The sequence below is a fragment of the Microcaecilia unicolor genome, chromosome 7, assembly GCF_901765095.1.
Source record: "Microcaecilia unicolor chromosome 7, aMicUni1.1, whole genome shotgun sequence".
Lineage (NCBI taxonomy): Eukaryota > Metazoa > Chordata > Amphibia > Gymnophiona > Siphonopidae > Microcaecilia > Microcaecilia unicolor.
Genome location: NC_044037.1, coordinates 303,548,795 through 303,575,147, shown reverse-complemented (window position 1 = coordinate 303,575,147; position 26,353 = coordinate 303,548,795). Strand labels below are relative to the sequence as shown.

Sequence of the window (26,353 nt, the reverse complement as noted above, 5' to 3'; positions counted from 1 at the left end):
GTTACAAGTAGTCAAGGAAGACAAGAGGGTTTGATTAAGTAGTTGTAAAGAGATACATTCTGTCTAAGGTCGGAAGGGTGTTGTGTTATGGTTAGTTATGGGTTCTCGTGGTAAGCTTTGTCAAAGAGGTAAGTCTTCAGTGATTTGCGGAAGTTAGTTAATTCGTTGATTGTTCTCAGGTGAGTTGGAAGTGCGTTCCACAGCTGTGTGCCCATATAGGAAAAGCTAGTCGCGTGAGTTAGTTTGTATTTTAATCCTTTATTGCTGGGGAAGTGTAGGTTGAGAAAGGTGCGGGAAGATTTTTCTGCGTTTCTGGGTGGTAGGTCCACTAGGTCTAACATGTAGGTCGGGGCATCTCCATAAATGATTTTATGAACAAACGTACAGATCTTGAACGTGGTACGTTCTTTAAGTGGGAGCCAGTGTAATTTCTTTCTCAAGGGTTTTGCACTTTCATATTTTGTTTTTCCAAATATGAGTCTAGCTGCGGTGTTCTAGGCTGTTTGAAGTTTTTTGATGTAATACGCACATTGTATTATGCACTATGTATTTTACTTTTTATTACGCACTGTGTAAACCGCACTGAACCTGCTTTTGAGTGGGAAAGAGTGGGGTATAAATGCAATAAATCCTATATAGTAAAACGCACCTCCAACATTCTGAAGCTGACTGCATGGCTGAGGCATTCCTGTTCTCTGTATCCATCTCCTGAATTGACATCATGTACTTCCGGGTTCGTCACAAGCAGAAGTGACCAACCGCACGAAGTTTCTCGGCTTCAGAATGTTGGAGGTGCATTCTATTAAATAGGATTGGTCAGTTCCTTGAAGCACAGCCAGAGCTCAGCGTCCTGCACAGTAACGCTCAGACACCAGAGAGAGAGGGGGGGGGGGGACCTGACACCAGAGAGAGGGAGGGGGGAGGTATCTCTGTCACACACTCTCTCTCTCTCTCTCTCTCTCTCTCTCTCTCTCTCTCTCAGTCAATGTCTTTCTCTCTCTCACACACTCTGTCTCACACTGTATCACATTCACACTCTATGTGTCACACAGTCACTCACACACTCTCTTGGTCTCATATACTCAGTCTCACAGAGAGTCTGTGTCTCGCACACACTGTATCTGTGTGAAACGCACACTCTCTCACACTGTCTCACAAAAGCACTTGCACCCACTCTCATTCTCACACACACACACTCTCTCACAGACACACTGGCACCCAGACTCACTCTCTCTCTCTCTCACACACACACACTCGCACATACACTCTCTCACATACACACTCCAAGGAAAACCTTGCTAGCGCCCGTTTCATTTGTGTCAGAAACGGGCCTTTTTTACTAGTAAATAAATAAATCCGTCTGACCCGACCCCGATTCAGCTTGAGGATTCAACGTTGTCCTCTTCGGCATCGAGGAGTATGGGTGATGTGCTTCGGATGAAGGCTAAAAAGCACCATCATCGATCTCCCTCGCTACACGATGCTTGGTAACTTAAAAATTAGGGTTTAAAAGAGGAATTATAGGATATTGATAAACACAGAATTTTAAAAGAAAAAGAGCAAGCAAACTTTATTAGCTAGACTCCATAACCTTTTCCCCATAGTTTTAAAGCCTGAAGTTTCTGTCACAGCTTAAGGATAAGGGTTTAAAAGAGGAATTGTGAGATACTGATAAACAGAATTTTAAAATAAAAAAAAAAAAGCAAACTTTATTATCTAGGCTCCATAGGTTTAAAACTTGAAGTTTCTTCCACAGCGTTAACAGATAGTCTCTAGAAAGCACAGAAGGGCCTAGTTCAGTCTTAGAAAGAAAATAAAAATATATTAGAGGGAAGCAAGTATTAACTAGTTTCCATAGTGCATAATCCCTTTTCCCTATAGTTTTAAACTGAAAATTTCTCTAAAGGTAGAAACTTAACAGCCAAAAGTATAAAAAGGATAGGAGCTAGTCTTGAACTGTTCTAAAAGATAGTTATTCTCTGTTCTTGCCTGCTGGAGAGGTAGCACAGCAGTTGACCTGAATTAGGTGTGAGTTAAGGTGTGAGGAAGTAGAACAGCTGCTAAGATTACTAAGGGCAATTTGATTACTGGGCTAGCTTCAAAAATAGTCTCCTTAGAATCCAAACTGTATAGATAGGAAAGGTCCCACTCAACTTTCTTTCTGAGAAGTTCTGAGAGAAGAGGACATCTTTGTGAGTAAGTGACATTATTCTGTTCTGAGCTTGGTAACTTATAAGACTAGGGTTTAAAAGAGGAATTGTAGGATATTGATAAACACAGAATTTTAAAATAAAAAAGCAAAAAACAAGCAAACTTTATTAGCTAGTCTCCATAGGTTTAAAGCTTGAAGTTTCTGCCACAGCATTAGCAGATAGTCTCTAGAAGGCACAGAAGGGCTCAGTTCAGTCCTCATTCCCACCCACCCCTAGTTCAACTCTTCACTTAGTCAATTATACTAATTAAGACAACAAGAGGGGAATTTTCCATTTTCATTAGTCTGAATTACATTTAATTAGTTTCTAAGAAGCAAACCCTAAATAAATTGCAAATTACAACAGTCGAAAGATCATTATATTCATCTAATATCCCTAGTGCCTTAAGAAGTTTTAATTAAACAACTCTATAATATTAAGATGCAGCGAGAAGGGTGCTATCCAGTCTTTTGCATTGGGTGTCACATGTATGATTTATCTCCCATTTGGTGAGATGTCATATGTGTCTGCTTGATGCAAAGAGCTCCTAGCTGTCAGAGAACGAGTCTGTTTTCTTGAGGCTAGAGTAGCAGACTTGGAGGAGCTGAGGAAGACAGAGAGGTACATAGATGATGCCTACAGGGACGTTGTAGATAAGTCCCACCTCCAGTCTGGCAGCCCCTGTGCTGCCTTGGACTAGGGAGGTCCCCCAAAAGGGTGATGCTGGAAGTAATCCTGTAGACAGGACCAGCAAACCAGGGACTGTAATATTCTCTCGCACCGAGGATGTGTCCAGGAGCTACTGCCCAAGTGGGAAGGGTTAGGACAGCTGTTGTAGTGGGTGATTCGATTATTAGGCATGTAGATAGCTGGGTGGCTGGTGGATAATGAGGATCGCCTGGTGACTTGCCTGCCTGGTGCGAAGGTGGCGGACCTCACGCGTCACCTAGGTAGGATTTTAGATTAGTGCTGGGGAGGAGCAGGCTTTCTTGGTACATGTGGTTCTCCGAGGACAAGCAGGCTGCTTGTTCTCACTGATGGGTGACGTCCGTCGGCAGCCCCAGGATCGGAGATCTTCCTAGCAACAAAGTTTGCTAGCCCTCGCGCGCACATGCGCGACCGTCTTCCCGCCCGAACGCGAGCGTGCTCCTCAGTCTCTTTTTTTTTTCCGTGGCTCAGGACGGCTGTTTTTCGGTGGTTCTGCGCCTCAGGACGAAGAAGCACCGTCATCAGTCACCTTCCTGTCACGATACCGAGAGCTCCGGGACGCCGAAGGATTCGGCACCCATTAAGCGTCGATGCCGGGAGGACCGCTCACCCTCCATACAGGAGGTGTCGATGCGCTCTTCTCCGGACAGCCCGGTACCGCCTCCTCGCCCCAGGCAGATTCTGAGTTCGTCGCTTGTACCGGCCCCATTGCCTTGCTCGACAGACACTCTAGACGAGTGCCTCCAAGCCATTCTTCCAGGGATTCTGGAAGGGCTGCTGTGACCATCTGTTCCGGTACCACCAGTGCTTGCGCCGTCAGTACCGTCGAGAGATGTGGCGGTTGGCTCCCCACTCGTGGTGAGGACTGCGACGCCGGTACCGCTTGCGGCATCAGCCTCTGCTGCCACCCAAGTTGACTCCCAGTCGACGTCGCTGGAGGGAGCTTCGTCACCGGCGGTGAGGGAGTCGTCTTCTCGGCATCACCATAGAGGACTTAGTTCCTCGGCGTCGAGACGGGCTCGGCTTCGGACTGAAGTCGGAGAACTTGTGTCTGATACCGAAGGTGAGGCCTTGTGGGAGGCAGAGGAAGACCCCAGATATTTCTCTGATGAGGAGTCTTGTGGTCTTCCTTCTTATCCTACTCCTTCACCAGAAAGAAAGCTTTCTCCCCCTGAGAGTCTGTCTTTCTCTTCATTTGTCCGGGAAATGTCTATGGCAATTCCCTTCCCAGTGGTTACTGAGGATGAGCCCGGGGCTGTGATGTTCAACGTCCTGGACTATCCTTCGCCACCTAAGGAGTCGTCCACTGTTCCCCTGCATAATGTCCTGAAACAGACATTGTTGGCGAACTGGGCGAAACCATTAAGTAATCCCACTATTCCCTAAAAGATTGAGTCCCAGTATCAGATCCATGGGGACCCAGAGTTGATGAAGACCCAGTTGCCTCATGACTCTGGAGTTGTGGATTCGGCTCTCAAGAAAGCCAAGAGTACTAGGGATTACGCCTCGGCACCCCCGAGGCGGGAGTCTAGGACTCTGGACTCTTTTGGGAGGAAGGCCTACCATTCTGCTATGCTCGTGTCCAAGATCCAGTCGTACCAGCTCTACACGAGCATCCACTTGCGGAACAATGTGCGGCAGCTGACGGACTTGGTCGATAAGCTCCCGTCGGAGCAGGCCAAGCCTTTTCAGGAGGTGGTCAGGCAGCTGAAGGCGTGTTCGCAAATTCCTGTCCAGGGGTGTTTACAACACTTTTGATGTTGCGTCCAGGGCCGCTGCTCAAAGTATAGTGATGCGCAGACTCTCAAGGCTGCGTGCCTCTGACCTGGAGAATAGAGTCCAGCAGTGGATTGCGGATGCTCCTTGCCGGGGGCATAACATTTTTGGCAAGAAGGTCGAACAGGTGGTAGAGCAGCTCCACCAGCGGGACACCGCCTTCAACAAACTCTCCCACTGGACGCCTTCAGCATCTACCTCAACAGGTAGACATTTTTATGGGGAAAGGAGGAATGCTCCCTACGCTTATAATAAGCGCAGGTACAATCCACCTGCCAGCCTGCTCAGGCTATGCCCCAGTGCGCTCGTTCACGTCAACAGCGTGCGCCTCAACAGGCCCCTGCAGCTCCCCAGCAAAAGCAAGGGGACGGGCTTTTGACTGGCTCCAGGCGAGCATAGCCAATATGAAAGTGTCCGTGCCGGGAGGGAGGTTAAAGTTTTTTCACCAACGGTGGCCTCTTGTAACCTCCGACCGGTGGGTTCTCCAAATAGTTCGGCTAGGATACTCCCTCAATTTGATCTCAAAACCTCCAAATTGCCCACCAGGAGCTCAGTCCTTCAGCTTCCAGCACAGGCAAGTACATGCAGAGCAACTCTCCGCCCTTCGGGGCAGGAAGGGCTGGAATTCTCTTCCAGGTACTTCCTTGTGGAAAAGAAAACAGGGGGGATGCGTCCCATCCTAGACCTAAGGGCACTGAACAAATATCTGATCCGAGAAAAGTTCAGGATGCTTTGCCTGGGCACCCTTCTTCCCATGATTCAGAAAAACGATTGGCTATGCTCTCTGGACTTAAAGGATGCTTATACTCGCATCCCGATACTGCCAGCTCACAGGCAGTATCTTCGATTCTGTCGGGGAACACAGCATTTTCAGTATTGTGTGCTACCCTTTGGTCTCGCCTCTGCGCCAAGAGTGTTTACAAAATGCCTGGCAGTAGTGGCAGCGTCCCTACGCAGACTGGGAGTGCATGTGTTCCCTTATCTCGACAATTGGCTGGTGAAGATCACCTTGGAGGCAGGAGCTCTACAGTCCATGCAGATGACTATGCGACTCCTGGAGTTACTAGGGTTTGTGATAAATTATCCAAAGTCCCACCTTCTTCCAGTTCAACGACTAGAATTTATAGGAGCTCTGCTAGACTCCCAGACTGCTCATGCCTACCTCCCCGAGGCGAGGACACACAATCTCCTGTCCCTTGTTTCCTGGGTACGAGCGTCTCAGTAGATCACAGCTCGGCAGATGTTGAGATTGCTCGGCCACATGGCCTCCACAGTTCATGCGACTCCCATGGCTCGTCTTCACATGAGATCAGCTCAATGGACCCTAGCTTCCCAGTGGTTTCAAGCTGCGGGGGATCTAGAGGACATGATCCAACTGTCCACAGTTTTTCTCAGATCCCTACACTGGTGGACAATTCGCTCCAATTTGACCTTGGGACGCCCCTTTCAAATTTCTCAGCCACAAAAAGTGCTGACTACGGATGCGTCTCTCCTGGGATGGGGAGCTCATGTCGATGGGCTCCACACCTAAGGAAGCAGGTTTTCAGATCAATCTCCTGGAGTTACGAGCGGTCTGGAACGCGCTAAAGGCTTTCAGAGATGGCTGTCTCATCAAATTATTCAAATTCAGGCAGACAATCAGGTTGCTATGTATTACATCAACAAGCAGGAGGGCACCGGATCTCGCCCCCTGTGTCAGGAAGCCGTCAGGATGTGGCTTTGGGCTCGCCAACACGGCATGTATCTCCAAGCCATGTATCTGGCAGGCATAAACAACAGTTTGGCCAACAGGTTGAGCAGGATAATGCAACCTCACGAGTGGTCTCTCAACTCGAGAGTAGTACGCAACATCTTCCAAGCGTGGGGCACCCACTTGGTAGATCTTTTTCCCACTCAGATCAATCACAACGTCCCTCAGTTCTGTTCCAGACTTCAGGCCTATGGCAGACTAGCGTCAGATGCCTTCCTCCTTTATTGGGGGAAGGGACTCCTGTATGCGTATCCTCCCATACCCTTGGTAGGGAAGACTTTGCTGAAATTCAAGCAGGATCGTGGAACCATGATTCTGATCGCTCCCTTCTGGCCGCGTCAGATCTGGTTCCCTCTTCTTCTGCAGTTGTCCTTAGAAGAACCGTGGAGATTGGAGTGTTTTCCAACCCTCATCACTCAGAACGAGGGGGCGCTTCTGCATCCCAACCTCCAGTTCCTGGCTCTCACGGCATGGATGTTGAGAGCGTAGACTTTGCCTCCTTGGGTCTTTCTGAGGGTGTCTGCCGAGTCTTGCTTGCTTCCAGAAAAGATTCCACGAGGAGGTGTTATTCTTTCAAGTGGAAGAGGTTTGCCGTCTGATGTGACAGCAAGGCCCTAGATCCTCGTTCTTGTGCTACACAGACCCTGCTTGAATACCTTCTGCACTTGTCCGAGTCCGGTCTCAAGACCAACTCTGTAAGGGTTCACCTTAGCGCAATTAGTGCTTTTCATTATCGTGTAGAGGGTAAGCCTATCTCGGGACAACCTTTAGTTGTTCGCTTCATGAGAGGTTTACTTTTGTGAAAGCCCCCTATCAAGCCTCCTACTGTGTCATGGGATCTCAATGTTGTTCTCACCCAGCTGATGAAACCTCCTTTTGAGCCACTGAATTCCTGCCATCTGAAATACTTGACCTGGAAGGTCATTTTCTTGGTGGCAGTCACTTCAGCTCATAGAGTCAGTGAGCTTCAAGCCTTGGTAGCTCATGCTCCTTATACTAAATTCCATCATAACAGAGTAGTCCTCCGCACTCACCCTAAGTTCTTGCCAAAGGTGGTGTCTGAGTTCCATCTTAACCAGTCAATTGTCTTGCCAACATTCTTTCCCCGTCCTCATACCCGCCCTGCTGAACGTCAGTTGCACACATTGGACTGCAAACGAGCATTGGCCTTCTATCTGGAGCAGACAAGCCCATTCAGACAGTCCGCCCAAATGTTTGTTTCTTTTGATCCCAACAGAAGGGGAGTGTCTGTCGAGAAACGCACCATCTCCAATTTGCTAGCAGGTTGCATTTCCTTCACTTACGCCCAAGCTGGGCTGACTCTTGAGGGCCATGTCACGGCTCATAGTGTTTGAGCCATGGCAGAGTCAGTGGCCCAATTGAAGTCAGCCACTATTGAAGAGATTTGCAAGGCTGCGACTTGGTCATCTGTCCACACATTCACATCTCATTACTGCCTCCAGCAGGATACCAGATGTGACAGTCTGTTCAGGCAGTCGGTGCTGCAGAATCTGTTTGATGTTTAGGATCCAACTCCACCCCCCTAGGCCCATTTTTATTCTGTTCCAGACTGCACTCTCAGTTGTTTCTGTTTAGGTCAATCTCAGCTATGTCCTCGCCGTTGCGAGGCCCAGTTGACCAATGTGTGTTGTTTTGAGTGAGTCTGGGGGCTAGGGATATACCATCAGTGAGAACAAGCAGCCTGCTTGTCCTCGGAGGATACCTGCTACAGGTAAGTAACTTTGCTTTCTCCGAGGACAGCAGGCTGATTGTTCTCACAAACCCACCCACCTCCCCTTTGGAGTTGTGTCTTCCCTTGTCTTTGCTTTCTACTTGACTGAGGAGCACGCTCGCGTTCGGGCAGGAAGATGGCCGTGCATGCATGCATGTGTGTGTGAGGGCTAGCAAACTTTGTTGCTAGGAAGATCTCCGATCCTGAGGCTGCCGAAGGACGTCACCCATCAGTGAGAACAATCTGCCTGCTGTCCTCTGAGAATACCTGCTACAGGTAAGTAACTTCGCTGTACCAGTGACATAGGAAAATGTGGGAAAGAGGTTCTGGAAGCCAAATTTAGGCTCTTAGGGAGAAAGCTCAAATCCAGAACCTCTAGGGTAGGATTTTCTGAAGTGCTACCTGTTCCACGCGCAGGGCCCAAGAGACAGGCAGAGCTCCAGAGTCTCAATGAAGTGGATGAGACGATGGTGCAGGGAGGAGGGTATTAGATTTGTAAGGAAATGGGCAACATTCTGGGGAAGAGGGAGCCTATTCCAAAAGGATGGGCTCCACCTTAACCAGGGTGGGATCAGGCTGCTGGCATCAGCTTTTAAAAAGGAGATAGAGCAGCTTTTAAAGCAGAGACTGGGGGAAGGCCGACAGTCGCTCAAAAGCACATGGTTCGCAATAAGGTATCTTTTAAAGATATCACCAAAACAGGGAAGATGGGGTATCCGGATAGTGAGGTTGCAGAAGAGACTGTAGAAGATCAGGTGTCCTTAAATAAAAAATAAAAATCAGACAAAAGATTGCAATTTAATACAGTGAAGTACTGAGCATGATGTAAATAGGAATAACAAACATAGTTTGAAATGTCTATATGCAAATGCTAGAAGCCTAAGTAATAAGATGGGAGAGTTAGAATATATTGCACTAAATGAATAATTAGATATAATAGGAATATCTGAGACCTGGTGGAAGGAGGATAACCACTGGATACTGTCATACCGGGGTACAAATTATATCGTAGTGATAGGGTGGATCAAATTGGTGGAGGGTTAGCATTGTATGTTAAAGAGAACCTTGAATCAAATAGTTTGAAAATTCTACAGGAAATAAAACACATCTTGGAATCCCTATGGATTGAAATTCCATGTGTGGTAGCGCTATAGTAGTAGTAGTAAAGGGGAAAAGTATAATTGTAGGAGTGTACTACTGTCCACCTGGTCAGGATGAACAGATGGATGTAGAAATGTTATCGGAAATTAGGGAGGCTAACAAACCTGGCAACACAATAATAATGGGTGATTTCAATTACCCCGATATTGACTGGGTAAATGTAATGTTGGGGCATGCTAGGCAGCTAAATTTCCTTGACAAAATCAAGGATTGCTTTATGGAGCAGCTGGTTCAGGAGCTGACAAGGGGAGGAAAAATTCTAGACCTAGTCCTTAGTGGATTGCATGATCTGGTGCGGGAGGAAGACCAAACTACAGCCTGCATGGTTAAAAAGTGAGGTGAAGGAAGCTATTAGAGCTAAAAGAGAATCCTTCAGAAAATGGAGGAAGGAACAGACTGAAAATAATAAGGAACAGCATAAGGAATGTCAAGTGGAGGTGGAGGGCTCGGGTCCAGATCCTCCGGGGTGGCATTTTCTGGGGTGCTGCCGGTGCCACGCGCGGGGCCCGGGAGACGGGCGGAGCTCCGGAGTCTCGGTGCGTGGATGGGACGATGGTGCGGGGAGGAGGGCTTTGGATTTGTTGGGAACTGGGCGGCATTCTGGGGAGGGGGGAGCCTGTTCCGAGGGGATGGGCTCCATCTTGGCCAGGGTGGGACCAGGCTGCTGGCGTCGGCGTTTGGGAAGGAGATGGAGCAGCTTTTGGACTGGAAATGGGGGGGAAGGCCGACGGTCGCTCAAAGGAGCATGGTTCGGGATGGGGTGTCTTTCAGGGGTGTCGCCATGGCAGGGAGGGTGGAGTGTCCTGGTGGTGAGGTTGCGGGGGAGATTGTAGTGGATCGGGTGTCTTTGAATAACAATGGAAATCAGACAGGGGATTGCCGGTTGATACTGTCGGGTGCTGGGCGTGATGTACTTGGGAACAACGGACATGGTTTGGGGTGTCTGTATGCGAATGCCGGGAGCCTAGGAGGTGGGATGGGGGAGTTGGAATGTGTTGCACTGGATGAGGAATTGGATGTGGTGGGCATCTCTGAGACCTGGTGGAGGGAGGATGGCCAGTGGGACACTGTCATACCGGGGTGCAGGTTGTATCGTGGTGATGGGGTGAATCGGATTGGTGGAGGGGTAGCATTGTGTATTGGCGAGAGCCTTGGGTCGGATGGATTGAGGATTCTGCGGGAGACGGGGCACTCCTTGGAGTCGCTGTGGATTGGGGTTCCATGTGCGGAGGGGAGGGGGATGGTGGTGGGAGTGTGCTGCCGTCCGCCTGGCCAGGACGAGCGGACGGATGCGGAAGTGTTAAGGGAGATCGGGGACGCAAACAAACTGGGCAACACAATGGTAATGGGGGATTTCAATTACCCGCATGTGGACTGGGTTAATGTGGCATCTGTACACGCAAGGGACATGGGATTTCTTGATGAGGTCGGGGACAGCTTCGTGGAGCAGCTGGTTCAGGAGCCAACGAGAGAGGGAGAAATGCTGGACTTAGTCCTTGGTGGTGCTCATGATCTGGTGCGGGGGGTGACGATGCGGGGGCCGCTTGATGGCAGTGATCATGATGTGATCGGTTTTGGTATTGGCATTGAAGGAAGTGAAACTAGGAGGTCAGGTACGCTGGCGTTTGGCTGTGGAAGGGGTGATTGCGACGGAATGAGAAGAATGGTGAAAAGGGGACTGAAAGGAGCAGCTCGCAGAGTAAAAAACTTGCATCGGGCGTGGATGCTGTTTAGGAACACCATCCTGGAGGTTCAGGACAAGTGTATTCCGCGTATTGGAAAAGGGGGAAAAGGGACTAAGCGTCAGCCGGCGTGGCTGGACAGTGGGATGAAGGAAATCGTTGGAGCCGAGAGACAATCCTTCAGAGGGTGGAGAAGAGAACCAACTGGAGGTAACAGGATAGATCATGGGGAGTGCCAGGCCAAATGCAAGGCGGGGATGGGGAGGGCAAGGGGGGACTTTGAGAAGAAATTAGCGTTGGAAGCAAAAATACATAGTAAAAATTTTTAGATACATTAGAAGCAGGAAGCCGGCCAAAGGGTCGGTTGGGCCGCTGGACGAGAATGGTGTTGGAGGGGCGATCGAGGGGGACGGGGCCGTAGCAGAGAGATTGAATGGATTCTTTGCTTCGGTCTTCACCGAGGAGGATTTGGGGGGGACACCGGTGCCGGAGAGAATATTTGAAGCGGGGGAATCGGAGAAACTAAACGGATTCTCTGTAACCTTGGAGGATGTAGTGGGTCGGTTCGGCAGGCTGAAGAGTGGTAAGTCACCGGGACCTGATGGTATTCGTCCCAGAGTATTGGTGGAGCTGAAAAATGAACTTGCGGAGCTACTGTTGGAAATGTGCAGTCTGTCCCTGGAATCGAGTGTAGTGCCGGAGGACTGGAGGGTGGCCAATGTTACTCCGATTTTTGGGAAGGGTTCCAGAGGAGATCCGGGAAATTGTGGACCGGTGGGTCTGGCGTCGGTGCCGGGCAAGATGGTGGAGGCTATTATTAAGAATAAAATTGCAGAGCATATACAAAAACATGGACTGATGAGACAAAGTCAGCACGGATTTAGTGAAGGGAAGTCTTGCCTCACCAATCTAATGCATTTTTTTGAGGGGGTAAGCAAACATGTGGACAATGGGGAGCCGGTTGATATTGTATATCTGGATTTTCAGAAGGCGTTTGACAAAGTGCCGCACGAAAGACTCCTGAAGAAATTGCAGAGTCATGGAATCGGAGGTAGGGTATTATTATGGATTAAGAACTGGTTGAAAGATAGGAAGCAGAGAGTAGGATTGCGTGGCCAGTATTCTCAGTGGAGGAGGGTAGTTAGTGGGGTCCCGCAGGGGTCTGTGCTGGGTCCGTTGCTTTTTAATGTATTTATAAATGACCTAGAGATGGGAATAACTAGTGAGGTAATTAAATTCGCCGATGACACAAAATTATTCAGGGTCGTCAAGTCGCAGGAGGAATGTGAACGATTACAGGAGGACCTTGCGAGACTGGGAGAATGGGCGTGCAAGTGGCAGATGAAGTTCAATGTTGACAAGTGCAAAGTGATGCATGTGGGTAAGAGGAACCCGAATTATAGCTACGTCTTGCAAGGTTCCGCGTTAGGAGTTACGGATCAAGAAAGGGATTTGGGTGTCGTCGTCGATGATACACTGAAACCTTCTGCTCAGTGTGCTGCGGCGGCTAGGAAAGCGAATAGAATGTTGGGTGTTATTAGGAAGGGTATGGAGTCCAGGTGTGCGGATGTTATAATGCCGTTGTATCGCTCCATGGTGCGACCGCACCTGGAGTATTGTGTTCAGTACTGGTCTCCGTATCTCAAAAAAGATATAGTAGAATTGGAAAAGGTACAGCGAAGGGCGACGAAAATGATAGTGGGGATGGGACGACTTTCCTATGAAGAGAGGCTGAGAAGGCTAGGGCTTTTCAGCTTGGAGAAGAGACGGCTGAGGGGAGATATGATAGAAGTGTATAAAATAATGAGTGGAATGGATCAGGTGGATGTGAAGCGACTGTTCACGCTATCCAAAAATACTAGGACTAGAGGGCATGAGTTGAAGCTACAGTGTGGTAAATTTAAAACGAATCGGAGAAAATTTTTCTTCACCCAACGTGTAATTAGACTCTGGAATTCGTTGCCGGAGAACGTGGTACGGGCGGTTAGCTTGACGGAGTTTAAAAAGGGGTTAGATAGATTCCTAAAGGACAAGTCCATAGACCGCTATTAAATGGACTTGGAAAAATTCCGCATTTTTAGGTATAACTTGTCTGGAATGTTTTTACGTTTGGGGAGCGTGCCAGGTGCCCTTGACCTGGATTGGCCACTGTCGGTGACAGGATGCTGGGCTAGATGGACCTTTGGTCTTTCCCAGTATGGCACTACTTATGTACTTATGTAAAGTGCTGATAAGGAAGGCAAATAGGGATTTTCAACAAAAGATTGCGTTGGAGGAGGCAAAGACACATAGAATTTTTTAAGGTATGGTAAAAGCAAGAAGCTGGCAAAAGAATCGGTTGGACCGCTATTGGGCTCATGTTCGAAAGCGAAGGACGCCCATCTTTTGACATAAATTGGAAGGTGGACGTCGTCCTCACAAAAACATCCAAATTGGTATAATCTAAAGCCAATTTTAGACGTCCCCAACTGCACTCCGTCGCATGGACAGCCAAAGTTCAAGGGGGCGTGTAAGAGGCGTAGCGAAGGCAGGGCTTGGGCGTGCGTAACACTTGGACGTCCTTGTCCCATAATTGAAAAAAAGAAGGAAGTCCCTGACGAGCACTTGGACGTTTTCACTCGGACCTGTTTTTCTTACAACTAAGGCACAAAAAGTTGCCCGAAATGACCAGATGACCTCCAGAGAGAATTGGGGATGACCTCCTGTTACTCCCCCAGTGGTCACTAACCCCCTCCCACCCTCAAACATGTTTAAAAATATCTCGTGCCAGCCTCAGATGTCCTACTCAGGTCCATGACAGCAGTATGCAGGTCCCTGGAGCAGTTTTAGTGGGTGAATGCACTTCAGATAGGTGGACCAGCACCATCCCTCCCCCCTTCGTGCTACGTTTGTGGAGGAAACAGCGAGCCCTCCAAAACCCACTGTACCCATATCTAGGTGCCCCCCTTCACCAGTAAGGGCTATGGCAGTGGTGTACAGTTGTGGGTAGTGGGTTTTGGGGGGCTCAGCACACTAGGTAAGGGAGCTATGTTCCCTGGAGCATTTTATGAAGTCCACTGCAGTGCCCCCTAGGGTGCCCGGTTGGTGTCCTGGCATGTCAGGGGGACCAGTACACTATAGATGATGCTCCTCCCATGACCAAATGGCTTGCATTTGGTAGTTTCTGACATGGATGTCTTTGTTTTCAAAAATCACCGAAAATCAGAAACGTCCATGTCTAGGGACGTCGAAATTTAAGGATTTGGACGTCCCTGACGGTATTTTCGAAACCAAAGATGGACATCCATCTTGTTTCGAAAATACGGGTTTCCCCGTTTCTGGATTGGGACGTTTTGCAAGGATGTCCAAATCGAAACTTGGACGTCCCTTTCGAAAATGCCCCTCTAGATGTCCGAGGGGTAAAAGGGGCGATCAGGGAAGACAAAGCAGTAGCGGAGAGATTAAATATATTCTTTGCTTTGGTCTTCACCGAGGATGATTTGGGAGTGATACCGGTGCCAGAAATGGTATTCGAAGCTGTCGAGTCGGAGAAACTGAATGAGGTCTCTATAAACCTAAAAGATGTAATGGGGCAATCTGACAAACTGAAGAGTAGCAAATCTCCTGGACTGGATGGTATTCATCCCAGAGTACTGATAGTATTGAAAAATGATGTGGCGGAACTATTTTTAGCAATAAGTAAACTATCTTTAAAATCAAGCGTAGTACCGGAAGATTGGAGAGTAGCCCATGTAACACCGATATTTAAAAAAGGTTCCAGACAGGATCCGTGAAATTATAGACCGGTGAGCCTGACGTCTGTGCCGAGCAAAATAGTAGAGACTATTGTAAAGAACAAAATTACAGAGCATATGTAAAAGCATGGATTAATGAGACAAAGCCAACATGGATTTAGTGAAGGGAAATCTTGCCTCACCAATCTATTACATTTCTTTGAAAGGGTGAACAAACGTGGTTAAAGGCGAGCTGGTTGATATTGTGTATCTGGATTTTCATAAGGCGTTTGACAAAGTACCTCATGAAAGACTCCAGAGGAAATTGGAGAGTCATGGGATAGGAGGTAGTGTCCTATTGTGGATTAAAAACTGGTTAAAATATAGAAAACAGAGAGTAGGGTTAAATGGGTTAGTATTCTCAATGGAGAAGGGTAGATAGTGGGGTTCCTCAGGGGTCTGTGCTGGGACCGCTGCTCTTTAACATATTTATAAATGATTTAGAGATGAGAATAACTAGTGAGGTAATTAAATTTGCTGACGATGCAAAGTTTGACACGAATTGTGAAAACTTACAAGAGGACCTTACAAGACTGGGAGACTGGGCATCTAAATGGCAGATGAAGTTTAATGTGAGCAAGTGCAAAGTGATGCATGTGGGAAAGAGGAACCCGAACTATAGCTATGTAATGAAAGGCTCCGTTTTAGGCGTCACCGACCAAGAAAGGGATCTCTGCGTTGTTGTTGATGTGTTGAAACTCTCTGCTCAGTGTGCTGCTGCAGCTATGAAAGCAAATAGAATGTTAGCTATTATTAGGAAAGGAATGGAAAACAAAAGTGAGGATGTTATAATGCCTTTGTATAGCTCCATGGTGCGACCGCACCTCAAATATTGTGGCCAATTCTGGTTGCTGCATCTCAAAAAAAGTTGTAGTGGAATTAGAAAAGGTACAGAGAAGGGCGACGAAAATGATAAAGTGGGTTGGGCGTCTTCCCTATGAGGAAAGTGTGAAGCGGCTGGGGCTCTTCAACTTGGAGAAGAGATGGCTTTGGGGGGGATATGATAGAGGTCTATAAAATGAGTGGAGTGGAACGGGTAGACGTGAATCGTTTGTTTACTCTTTCCAAAAATACTAGGACTAGGGGACATGCGATGAAGCTACAAAGTAGTAAATTTTATACGAATTGGAGAAACGTTTTCTTCACTCAACGTGTAATTAAACTCTGGAATTCGTTGTCAGAGAATGTGGTAAAAGCGATTAGCTTAGCGGGGTTTAAAAGGGTCTGGACGGTTTCCTAAATGAAAAGTCCATAGACCATTATTAAATTTACTTGGGAATATCCACTGCTTATTTCTGGGATAAGGTATTCGTGACCTGGATTGGCCACTGTTGGAAACAGGATACTGGACTTGATGGACCTTTGGTTTGTCCCAGTGTGGCAATACTTATGTACTTATGACTCCAGAGTCTAGCAATGCGCAGACTCTCATGGCTGCGTGTTTCTGACTTGGACATTCTGTTCAGCAGAGGTTGGCAAATGCCCCTTGCCGGGGGGATAACCTTTCTGAAGAGAAAGTTGAAGAGGTCGCTGACCAGATTAAGAAACATGCGGATGTTATCTCTTTTCTCTCCCGCCGGATGCCTTCTGCATCCACCTTATCATCTAGGAGGTATTTTGGCAAGTCGTGGGGTGCCTTCGTCTACTACTCTAGGCGTAGGTACACTCCCTCAGCTCGCCAGCCTGCCCAGGCTCAGCCCCAGCGTGCTCATTCTCATTAACAGCTTGAGCCTAAGGCCCTGCTGCTTCCCAGCCAAAGCAAGGGATGGGTTTTTGACTGGCTCCAGCAGAGCATAGCAGAGATAAGTGCCCATCCCAGATGACTTGCCAGTTGGGGGGAAGGTTAAAAGTTTTTCACCCTCAGTTGGCATTCCAAAACCTCCAAATTGCCCACCGAGAGCTTATTTGTTCAGCTCTCAGCACAGGTAGGCAGAAATAACATGTATAGAATGTTTGTACGTTTGGGAAGCTTGCCAGGTGCCCTTGGCCTGGATTGGCAGCTGTCGTGGACAGGATGCTGGGCTTGATGGACCCTTGGTCTTTTCCCAGTGTGGCATTACTTATGTACTTATGCCTTTTTGAAGGCCCATTCGGTTGTACCCGTTCTACCAGGAGAAGAAGGGCGGGGATTATATTCCAGGTACTTGTGCAGAAGAAAACAAGGGGGATACGTCCCTTCCTAGACCTAAGGGTCCTGAACAAATTTCTAGGCCGGGAAAAGTTAGGATGGTTTCCCTGGGCACGCTTCTCCCTATGATTCAGGAAGACATTTGGCTATGCTCTCTGGATTTAAAGGATGCATACACTCATATCCCAATACTTCCTGCTCACTGGAAATATCTTTGATTTTGACTGGGAACGCATAGGTTTCAGTACCGCATGTTGCCTTTTGGCCTCGCATCAGCTCCCAGGGTCTTCATGAAGTGTCTAGCCTTTGGTTCATCTGGTGTATAACTGCTATAGGGGACGGATGTTGCATTTCCCTTCTCCTCCCCCCCCCCCCCCCCCCCCGCCCATATTTCCTTACACTGTTTCTCCTTTCTCCAACCTCCTCTCTTTAATTTGTTGTCTACTTCTACTCCCGAACTCCTCTTTTACTTCCCTCCCTACTTGGTGTGGTTGATCCTCTGTATGCTTTAAATAAATAAAATAAATACTGAGCTTGTTCTCCACTGTTTATTTCTGTTTGGACTGTTTTTGTGGAGACCAGTTTGCTTTTTTTTTTTTTTTTTGGTCATGGTTATTCTAAAGATTTATTTACATAACATGCACATAAAAATGAGCACCTGGTTTACAGAATTGCTCTTTAAGAGGATGATAATCAAACCATTGCACTGCAAATCATTAAATGATTCTTGTATGTGTTGTACTCATTTCTACAGACGGTTTGCCCTCCTGCTGGCCAGAAAAGACATCTGCAGTCCTGAGTCAAAAAAAGAGCTGCTCAAGAAAGTGAAAAGTGCCATTTCTGCTACTGCAGAACGATTCTCAGGATACATGCAGAATGTGAGTATCTGACTAGCCTACCATGTTGTGTTATCACTTTATCTTTGCCATTATGGTAGGACAAACTGACTTCACCATAAATTTACAGTTAACAATTTAGGTGATCATATTAACTCAAGTGACAAAAATAAAACTTAATTCTATTCCATATTAGCAAAATTCAACATAAAATCCCCCTATTCATCCTTCCGCCACTATAACCATTTAGTATCACTACTAATAATAGTCTCCATTGAAATCACAAGTCTAACAAACATTTAATACCCCTTAGCTTAGTGGGGTTTAAAAAAGGTTTAGTTGGCTTCCTAAAGGAAATGTTCAGCAGCATAAAATGTATTATACTTTTTGGGGATCTTGCCAGGTACTTGTGACCTGGATTGGCCACTGTTGGAAACAGGATGCTGGGCTTGATGGACTTTTGGTCTGTCCCAGTATGGCAATACTTATGTACTTACTATATCTACATGCTTTTATTGTACTTTTGCATCTTTTTATTGTTTTAGACAGCTAGTGATATTGTAGAGCTCCTTATACATAGAGGAATAGCTTAAAGGTTACAGCAACCCGCTGAGCATGACACAGGGATCCAGAGGTTGCGGGTTCAAGTCCCACTTCAGGTTGCCATCAATAGTGCACAATGGTAATTGTAGTCATATTCTGCTGCACCATATAGCTCTGGCTCTCAGCCACGCTTATTACTTCATTGAGCAGCCATGCCAGCCAATTCTAGCGCACAGTCACACCAAATGATTTTGCACGCTCAGCAAAGGGTGGCTCGGGCTTTGGCATTGGACGCTGAGGTGATTTCTAGTCGCATTTTGCACCTTTGTTTAGAGAAAGTCTAGAGAAGTTGGTTGAAGGCCTAGAGCAATCCAAGTCTCAGTGGTTGCCAGCAGTCTGTCTCCTTGTAGATTTCGTGAGACCAAGTACTACAGACCAGGCAAATCCTGTTTATATCTTTCCATAGGTGCGGTCTCCAGACTTGCACCTAGTACTCCAAATGGGGCCTCACCAGAGACTTATACCAAGGCACTATCACCTCTTTTTTTCCCTGCTGGTCATCCTTCACCTTATGCACCCAAGCACCCTTCTGCCTTTGACCGTTGTCTTTTTTGCCTTCTTGGCCACTTTAAGGTCCGTGGACACAACCACCCTCCCCCCCAAGTCTCGCTCTTCCTTTGTAGAAGCACTTTACCCCCCCATACTGTACCACTCCCTTGGATTATTGTAACCCAAGTGCATGACCCTATATTTCTTAGCATTAAATCTTAGTTGCTAATTTTCAGACCAGTCTTCAAGCTTCGCTAGATCCTTCCTCATGTCATCCACACCCTCCGGGGTGTCCACCTTACTACAGAGTTTGATATCATCTACAAAGAGACAGTCCTTACCAGACAGCCCTTCCGCAATATCTCTCAAAAAAAGATGTTAAAAAGGGCCAGCCTGAGGATTGATCCCTGTGGCACACCACGGATACCATCCCTATTCTCAGAGCAAGCTCCATTTATCACTACTCTTTGTCTCCTCCCATTTAACCAGTTTTACCAAGGGGCATTTGGTTTATCAGCCACCTGTGCGGAACCATGTCAAATGGTTTGCTAAAATCCAAGTACACTTCATCTAGTGCCCCTCCCACGTCCAACTGTTTGGTCATCCAGTCAAAGAAATCAATCGGATTTGTCTGACACGACCTGCCTGTAGTGAAGCCAATATGTCTCTGGTCCTGCAGTTCATTTGATTCTAGAAACTTCACAATTCTTCGCTTTAGTACCATTTCCATTAGTTTACTCACCACAGAAGTCAGTCTGACAGGTCTGTAATTCCCAATCTCCTCCTTACTTCCGCTCTTGTGTTGAGGGACCACATCCGTCCTTCTCCAGTCCTCCAGGACTGCTCCAGACTCTGAGGCATTGAAGAGATCAGACAGCGGAGCTGCCAGAACATCTCTGAGTTCCTCGAGTGCCCTCAGATGTAACAAAAAATTGTATCTTACCTGATAATTTTCTTTCTCTTAGTCACAGCAGATGAATCCAGAGGCCCACCCTGTTTTTTCAGGCAGTTCCTATTGGTAGTTCTCTCAGTTGGGATTTGTTGCCACCTTTATTTTTTAGGTGGACTATTGTAATTGGATTACCTGTTTGCAGTTCTAGGGTTATTATTTTTCCCTGTGGGGAAGGTGGAATGTTAGTTGTTTCCTTCTGCTTTGTGATGAGAAGTACTAACTGACCAAGGAGCATTCCATCCTATAAGACAGTTCAGTTCAGTGCTCTCTCTCTATCTCCACCTGCTGATTTATTTTGGGAAATACCGACTGACCAAGGGCATTCTGTCCTATAAGACAGTTCAGTTCTCTCGCTCTCTATCTACTGGTAGATGGTCACAACCCACAAGTCTTGGGATTCATCTGCTGCAATAAAGGAAAGAAAATTATCAGGTAAGACATAATTTTTCATTAAAACCCACTCCCACCCTAAATTTATCCAGGATGGCAAACATGAATGGCCAATGCACATGATCAAAAGCCTTTTCAGCATCAACGGCAATAAGTATAATTGGAATGTTTTTGCTTGTCCACCCATGTTAAGTATAAAATCCTTTTAATATTGTCCACCATTTGTTGACTAGGAACAAAGACTGCTTGATCTGGATGAATTAAAATAGACATGAGTGGTGCAAGTGTATTAGCTAATAATTTTGCCAAAGTTTTTAAATCAGCATTTATCAGTATGGTAATCCCCTCAGTATTACTAACTTGAGAGAGCTGTACCTTAGTTTATAATGAATTATAGAATCTAGAACTGGGGATAAAGTATCAGAGAACAATTTATGTAAAAGAAAATTAGAGAACCCGTCGAGCCTGGGGGATTTACCTAATGAAAGATTTTTAATTTTCCCCTGTACTTCCAATGGAGAAATCTTAGCATCAATTTTTAAAGTAGCTCCTAAGTTATCGAAGGTAATGAGATCTGTTGCAGATACTGAGAGAGAGATGGTTCTTGAATAGAATTTTTATTTTATTTATCACACTTGATATACCTTGACATATAGGCATCTGTAGCATAGAGGGTTTAAAAACAATTTCTAAAAACTTGTGTCAAATGTCGTGTTTAAATATATCTCCTTTTTTTCATTTCTAATTTTCACTATTCAGTTTATAATTTCCTGTTTCTTTGACTTCATGGCAAGGACCTTTCCAGGTTTTATCCCAAATTCATAACATTTTTGTTGTACTAGGTGCAATTTAAACTCTATTCTCAAGTTGCAAAAAATGTAATTCTGCTCTCAGCCTATCTAGTACTGTTTTATCTGCTTGCCTTCTTGAGCATTGATAACATGCTGTTGTAGCAGCTTAACTTGTTCCTCCTTTCTTTACCATTTTTTTTCAGGTTCTCCATATACCTACTTTAAGGCCCTTTCACAAGATATGATCTTTCACCTCCCCATTATCATTAGCTAAATACTGGTCCAGTTCTTTTTGAATGGTGTCTCTAGTTCTTTTACCTCTAAGTGATGTAGTTTATCAAATGCTTTCTGAAAATCTAGGTAAAGTCCTTCATGAGAGATGCCTGAGAAACTTAAAAACCCATAGGATAGGAGGCAGTGTTCTGTTGTGGATTAGGAACTGGCTAATGGATAGAAAACAGAGGGTAGGGTTAAAAGGCCACTTTTTTGTCAGTGGAGGAAGGTGGAGTGCTCCAGGGATCTGTCCTGGGACCGATGCTATTTAACATATTTATTAATTATCTGGAAATGGGAATGACAAGTGAGGTGATTAAATTTGCAGATGACGCAAAACTATTCAGAGTTAAAATGCATGCGGATTGTGAAAAATTGCAGGACGACCTTAGGAAGCTGGAAGACACAGCATCCAAATGGCAGATGAGATTTAATGTGGACAAGTGCAAAGTGATGCACATTGGGAAGAATATAATCCGAATCATAGTTATTTGATGCTAGGTTCCACCCTAGGAGTCAGCACCAATGCAAAACGTTCTTGGTGTCGTCGTGGACAATATGCTGAATTCTGATGTCCAGTGTGTGACAACAGTCAAAAAAGCAAACAGAATGCTTGGAATTACTAGGAAAGGGATAGAAATAGGGCAGATAATATTATAAATGCCTCTGTATTGCTCCATGGTGTGACCACACCTTGAGTGTTGTGTGCAATTCAATCCTGTTCAGAAGAAATGGATCCTCAGGAGTTTAGCCAAGATTGGATAACAGAGCCGGTAGTGGGAGGCGGGGATAGTGCTGGGCAGACTTATACGGTCTGTGCCAGAGCCGATGGTGGGAGGCGGGGATAGTGCTGGGCAGACTTGTACGGTCTGTGCCCTGAAAAAGTACAGGTACAAATCAAGGTAAGGTATACACAAAGAAGTGGTACATTTCTTGGGCAGACTGGATGGACCGTGCAGGTCTTTTTCTGCCGTCATCTACTATGTTACTATGAGTCACCGTATCTTAAAAAAAGATACAGCAGAATTAGAAAAAGTTCAAAGAAGGACAACCAAAATGTTTAAGGGGATGGAACTTCTCTCATATGAGGAAAGGCTTAAGAGGTTAGAGCTCTTCAACTTGGAAAAGAGACGGCTGAGGGGGTTATATGATAGAGGTCTTCAAAATCCTAAGTGATGTAGAACAGGTAAACATAAATTGATTTTTTTTAAAACTCTTTTCAGAAATTACAAAGACTAGGGTACAGTTTATGAAGTTACATGGAAGTACTTTTAGAATGAACAGGAGGAAATATTTTTTTCATTCAGTGACTAGTTAAGTTCTGGAATTTGTTGCCAGAGGTTGTGATATCAGCGTTTAGTGTATCTGGGTTTAAAAAGGGGTTGGACGAGTTCCTGGAGGAAAAGTTCATAGTCTGTTATTGAGGTAGACATGGGGAAAGTCTCCCTTGGATCAGTAGCCTGAATCTTGCTACTATTTGGGATTCTGTCAGATATTTGTGACCTGAATTGGCCACTGTTGGAAGCAAGATACTGGACTAGAAGGATCATTGGTTTGACCCAGTATGGCTATTCTTGTGTTCTAGGTAAACCTTCATTCAGGTGCCAAAAAGTTCTACCCTTTCTGTGCTCGTTGATATTGAGTTCACCCCAATGGGAGCATCAACTGTTGAATAATAAATTATTTTATCTGAAGGGGTGAGTAGTATGCCACACATCAACAAATTTATAATCCCTTATTATTCCAGAGAGATTTTTTTTCAGTCTCCCTCCCATATCCCTCCTACCAGGAAGTCTTGTCTATAGTATAATTAAGAATTAGCCTCCTCCAATCAAAATATTACCCTGACTCCTAGATTCTAATAGAACTTCAGCCGTTTGCTCTTATTAATTGGAGATTTATGTGGAAGCACTCTACCTTCAGGATCTTTGATCACTACCTGAATTGAAAGGGCTACAGTAGATTCCTTTGAATCATAATTGCCAACCTCCCTTTTTCATCTGATCCTTATTGGAATTATGAAAATCTGTGAGTACCATTTATGTTGTAACAGCTTCTGGCCCCTTTTTGGGAAATGTATCCTGTATCAATCTACTATCTATTATAAAACAGTGCCAAAATATTGCATTATGTGACATGTTCTGTTCCAAAATAAGATGTTATAAAACGGTGTCATTACCCCACCCTCCCATCTTGCCTTCCCCACGCCTCATCTCCACCCAGAAAATTCTGGAAAGGTTTTCTGAGTCTCACAGGTGGTGTTTGCTCCAGCTGTGTACCATCTCTCTTAACCACGATTGTGGTCAGTCAAATTGAGCCTCCCCAGTCAGTGAGAAGTTCATCAGTATTTCTGCTCCAGAGAAGTGATCAAGTAAAGAAAAGAAATCCGAAAGATCATCAAATAAACCTGCCCAAACCAACTCCCAAACTGAGAGGTCTAAGAGCTCTTCTTCAAAATAGCTTAAAAGCCCCTATTTCCATAAGAGAAAGTGATCCAACACCTCTGCTCACGTAGCTAGGTGCTATTCTCTTGGTGCTAAAGACTGTCTCAGGAGCTAGCAAGGTGCCACAGAAGGAAAGTTACATTGTCACCCCATCGAAGGGTCCTTGATAATATTGAGAGGGATTCCCTGATCATTGTTTCTGAAGCAAAAAGGTCTTTCCATCCAGTCTTAAAGCTGCAATGACATGAAAAGGAAAGCTATCAGAAGTGATGCTTCTGAATCCCATTATTTAATTCAGGTGAGGTTTTATATACCGCATATATCTCCTAAATAGAGTTAAATGTAGTTTACATGGATTACTTGGGGGTTTATGTGGTTTAGGTAGAGATAACAATGGAAATCAAGAAATTCAAGCCAGTCTATGAAGGAGCGTTAAATGGCAGAGGTAGGGAACAAGTGAGTTTTTAGTTTCTTTCTGAAACTAAGGTAATTCTTCTCTGTCCTAATTCTGATGGGTAGAGAGTTCCAAAGGGTGGTTCCAACTACAGGGAAGAGGGCGCCTAAGGTTTTCCAGAACTTGATTCCCTTGTGAGGCTGTGAGAAAATGAACAACTGGTCACTCAGTCTCAAGGAGCGGGCTAGGTTAAATGACAATATGTTGATAAATAGGCTTGAGGTGATACCGTAGAAGATTTGAAAGACCATACAGGCCTCTTTGAAGCTGATACTGTCTTTCATGGAGAGCCAGTGTAGTTTATACAAATATGTTGAGATACTGGTGTTTATATAGACTGTAGATCAGTCTAGCTGCAGTGTTCTGTATAATTTGCAGCTTCTTGACACCTGATTTAAATGCCAACAAACAGAACTTTGCAGAAATCAGGGTGGGGTAAGATGAGCATTTGGGCCAGCACCTCATAAAGAGCATAAGGTGTGCTATGGTGAGAGAACTGCAACCATTAAGGTAGATGAGTCCAATTAATTCACTCTCCTCCTCCTCTCTCATACAGCCATCCTAATGATAGGAAATTCTGATCTCCATTGCAACCTATGAAGAAATTATTAAAGGAATAGTACAGATCTGATAAATTCAGACTTCCTTCTCCAAGCAGATGTTCTCCATAGATAGTAAAATCCTACACTTATATAATCCCACATTGGTTAAGAACTGACTGAGAAGACAGTACACTACTGAAGTACGGAAGCACACAGGTTCAGACAACCATTCAAGAGTTTTCAGAGCTTTTGGAGAGAGGATCTGACTTGGCTGTGTCTGAGTGACATCACCCATTTGTGTTGCTCTAGGATCTGGCTGTCTGTGGAGAACACTCATTACGGGTATGCAGCTATAATTTCATGCCCTCAGTTTATGGGCCATTTAGGTCACACAGAGAAGTGTGTACTAGGAAAACTACTATCTTGTGCATGTTAGGAAAGCACTTCTCTGTCTTGTAATATTAATGACTTATTTTCTTACATTATATTGCTCTATTTTAGATCTGGCAAAACATTAATGATGTCTTCTTTCTGCTGCCTATTTTATGTTCAGCCTTCATGCAAACAGCCATTTCTGGATCGTGGCCTTGCATAAAATCATGCAGAAGATTTCTTCCCTACATTTAAGTACATTAAGACCGTAAGATCCTTTGTATATCTTCTGTTTCAGGATGCCCATGAGTTTTTGAGTCAGTGTCTGGATCAACTGAAAGAGGATATGGAAAAGTTAAATAAATCTTGGAAGACTGAACCTGTTTCTGGGGAAGAGAATTCACCACCTCAAACCTGTGACATCACTTCCACCCGAGTTTATACCTGTCCTGTTGTTTGCAACTTAGAATTTGAGGTGCAGCATTCCATCAGTTGTAAAATGTAAGTCATTGCAGAAAGTTTCCAGCAGTGAAGTGATGGCACTTTTCAGAATGCTATTCTTTGACCACTTAAAAAGGTACTACTTACTGGAAAAAATGCTATTAATTAGTGAAAATGACTCTATTTCAGATCTGCCATTCCCATGTCATATTGTACTGTCTCCAGTGCAAAATCTTCATTCATGGAAACAGATAATAAAACACCAGTTAGACCTCAAAGCCCCAGTACTATGGCGAACGTTAGCAGTGCATTTGAGAGACTGAAATCATACGCCACATACCCTAGGTTAAGAGTGGGGCTCATTATTGTCATGGTATGCACAAAACTAAATCCATCTGGAGACACTGCCCTCTCTCCTGGGGTATTGTGAACATTGCCTCCACAGCATCTTTGACCCAAACAACTATGGCAGTGCTTCTCAACCCTGTCCTTGGGGCACACTAAACCCATCAGGTTTTCAAACTATCTGCAATTAATATATATGAGAGAAATTTGAATGCTGAAGTGGCAGTGCTTGCAAATTTATCTCATGCATATTCATTGTGGATATCCTAAAAAAACAACTGGCTAGGTGTGTGTCTCAAGAATGGGTTGAGAACCACTGAACTAGAAGGTTGAACTAGGGACCTTCCGCATGGAAATGCATAGCCTTTCTTTTGCGCCACTGGTCCAGACCGCCAGGGATGTGTGGTTAATGAGTCAATGGCCAGCACTGTGGTCCTTTTTCTGAAGGGCCTTCCTGTGAATTGGAGGTTGAAGTTTCATGCAAATTAGCTCTCTATAACTTAAAACAAAACAATGAGA

General features: G+C 45.5%; 1 protein-coding gene across 6 annotated transcripts in view; it reads left to right on the top strand.

Annotated features, from left to right (window-relative positions):
* The window catches only part of USP37 (ubiquitin specific peptidase 37), a 252,593-nt gene that overhangs the window by 110,081 nt on the left and 116,159 nt on the right, over positions 1 to 26,353 (top strand). For all 6 annotated transcript variants that reach the window (XM_030208853.1, XM_030208852.1, XM_030208855.1 and 3 more), the window contains 2 exons: positions 17,657 to 17,780; positions 25,347 to 25,549. In XM_030208853.1, the coding sequence (XP_030064713.1) occupies positions 17,657 to 17,780; positions 25,347 to 25,549 (327 nt within the window). The remainder of the gene's footprint in view (positions 1 to 17,656; positions 17,781 to 25,346; positions 25,550 to 26,353) is intronic.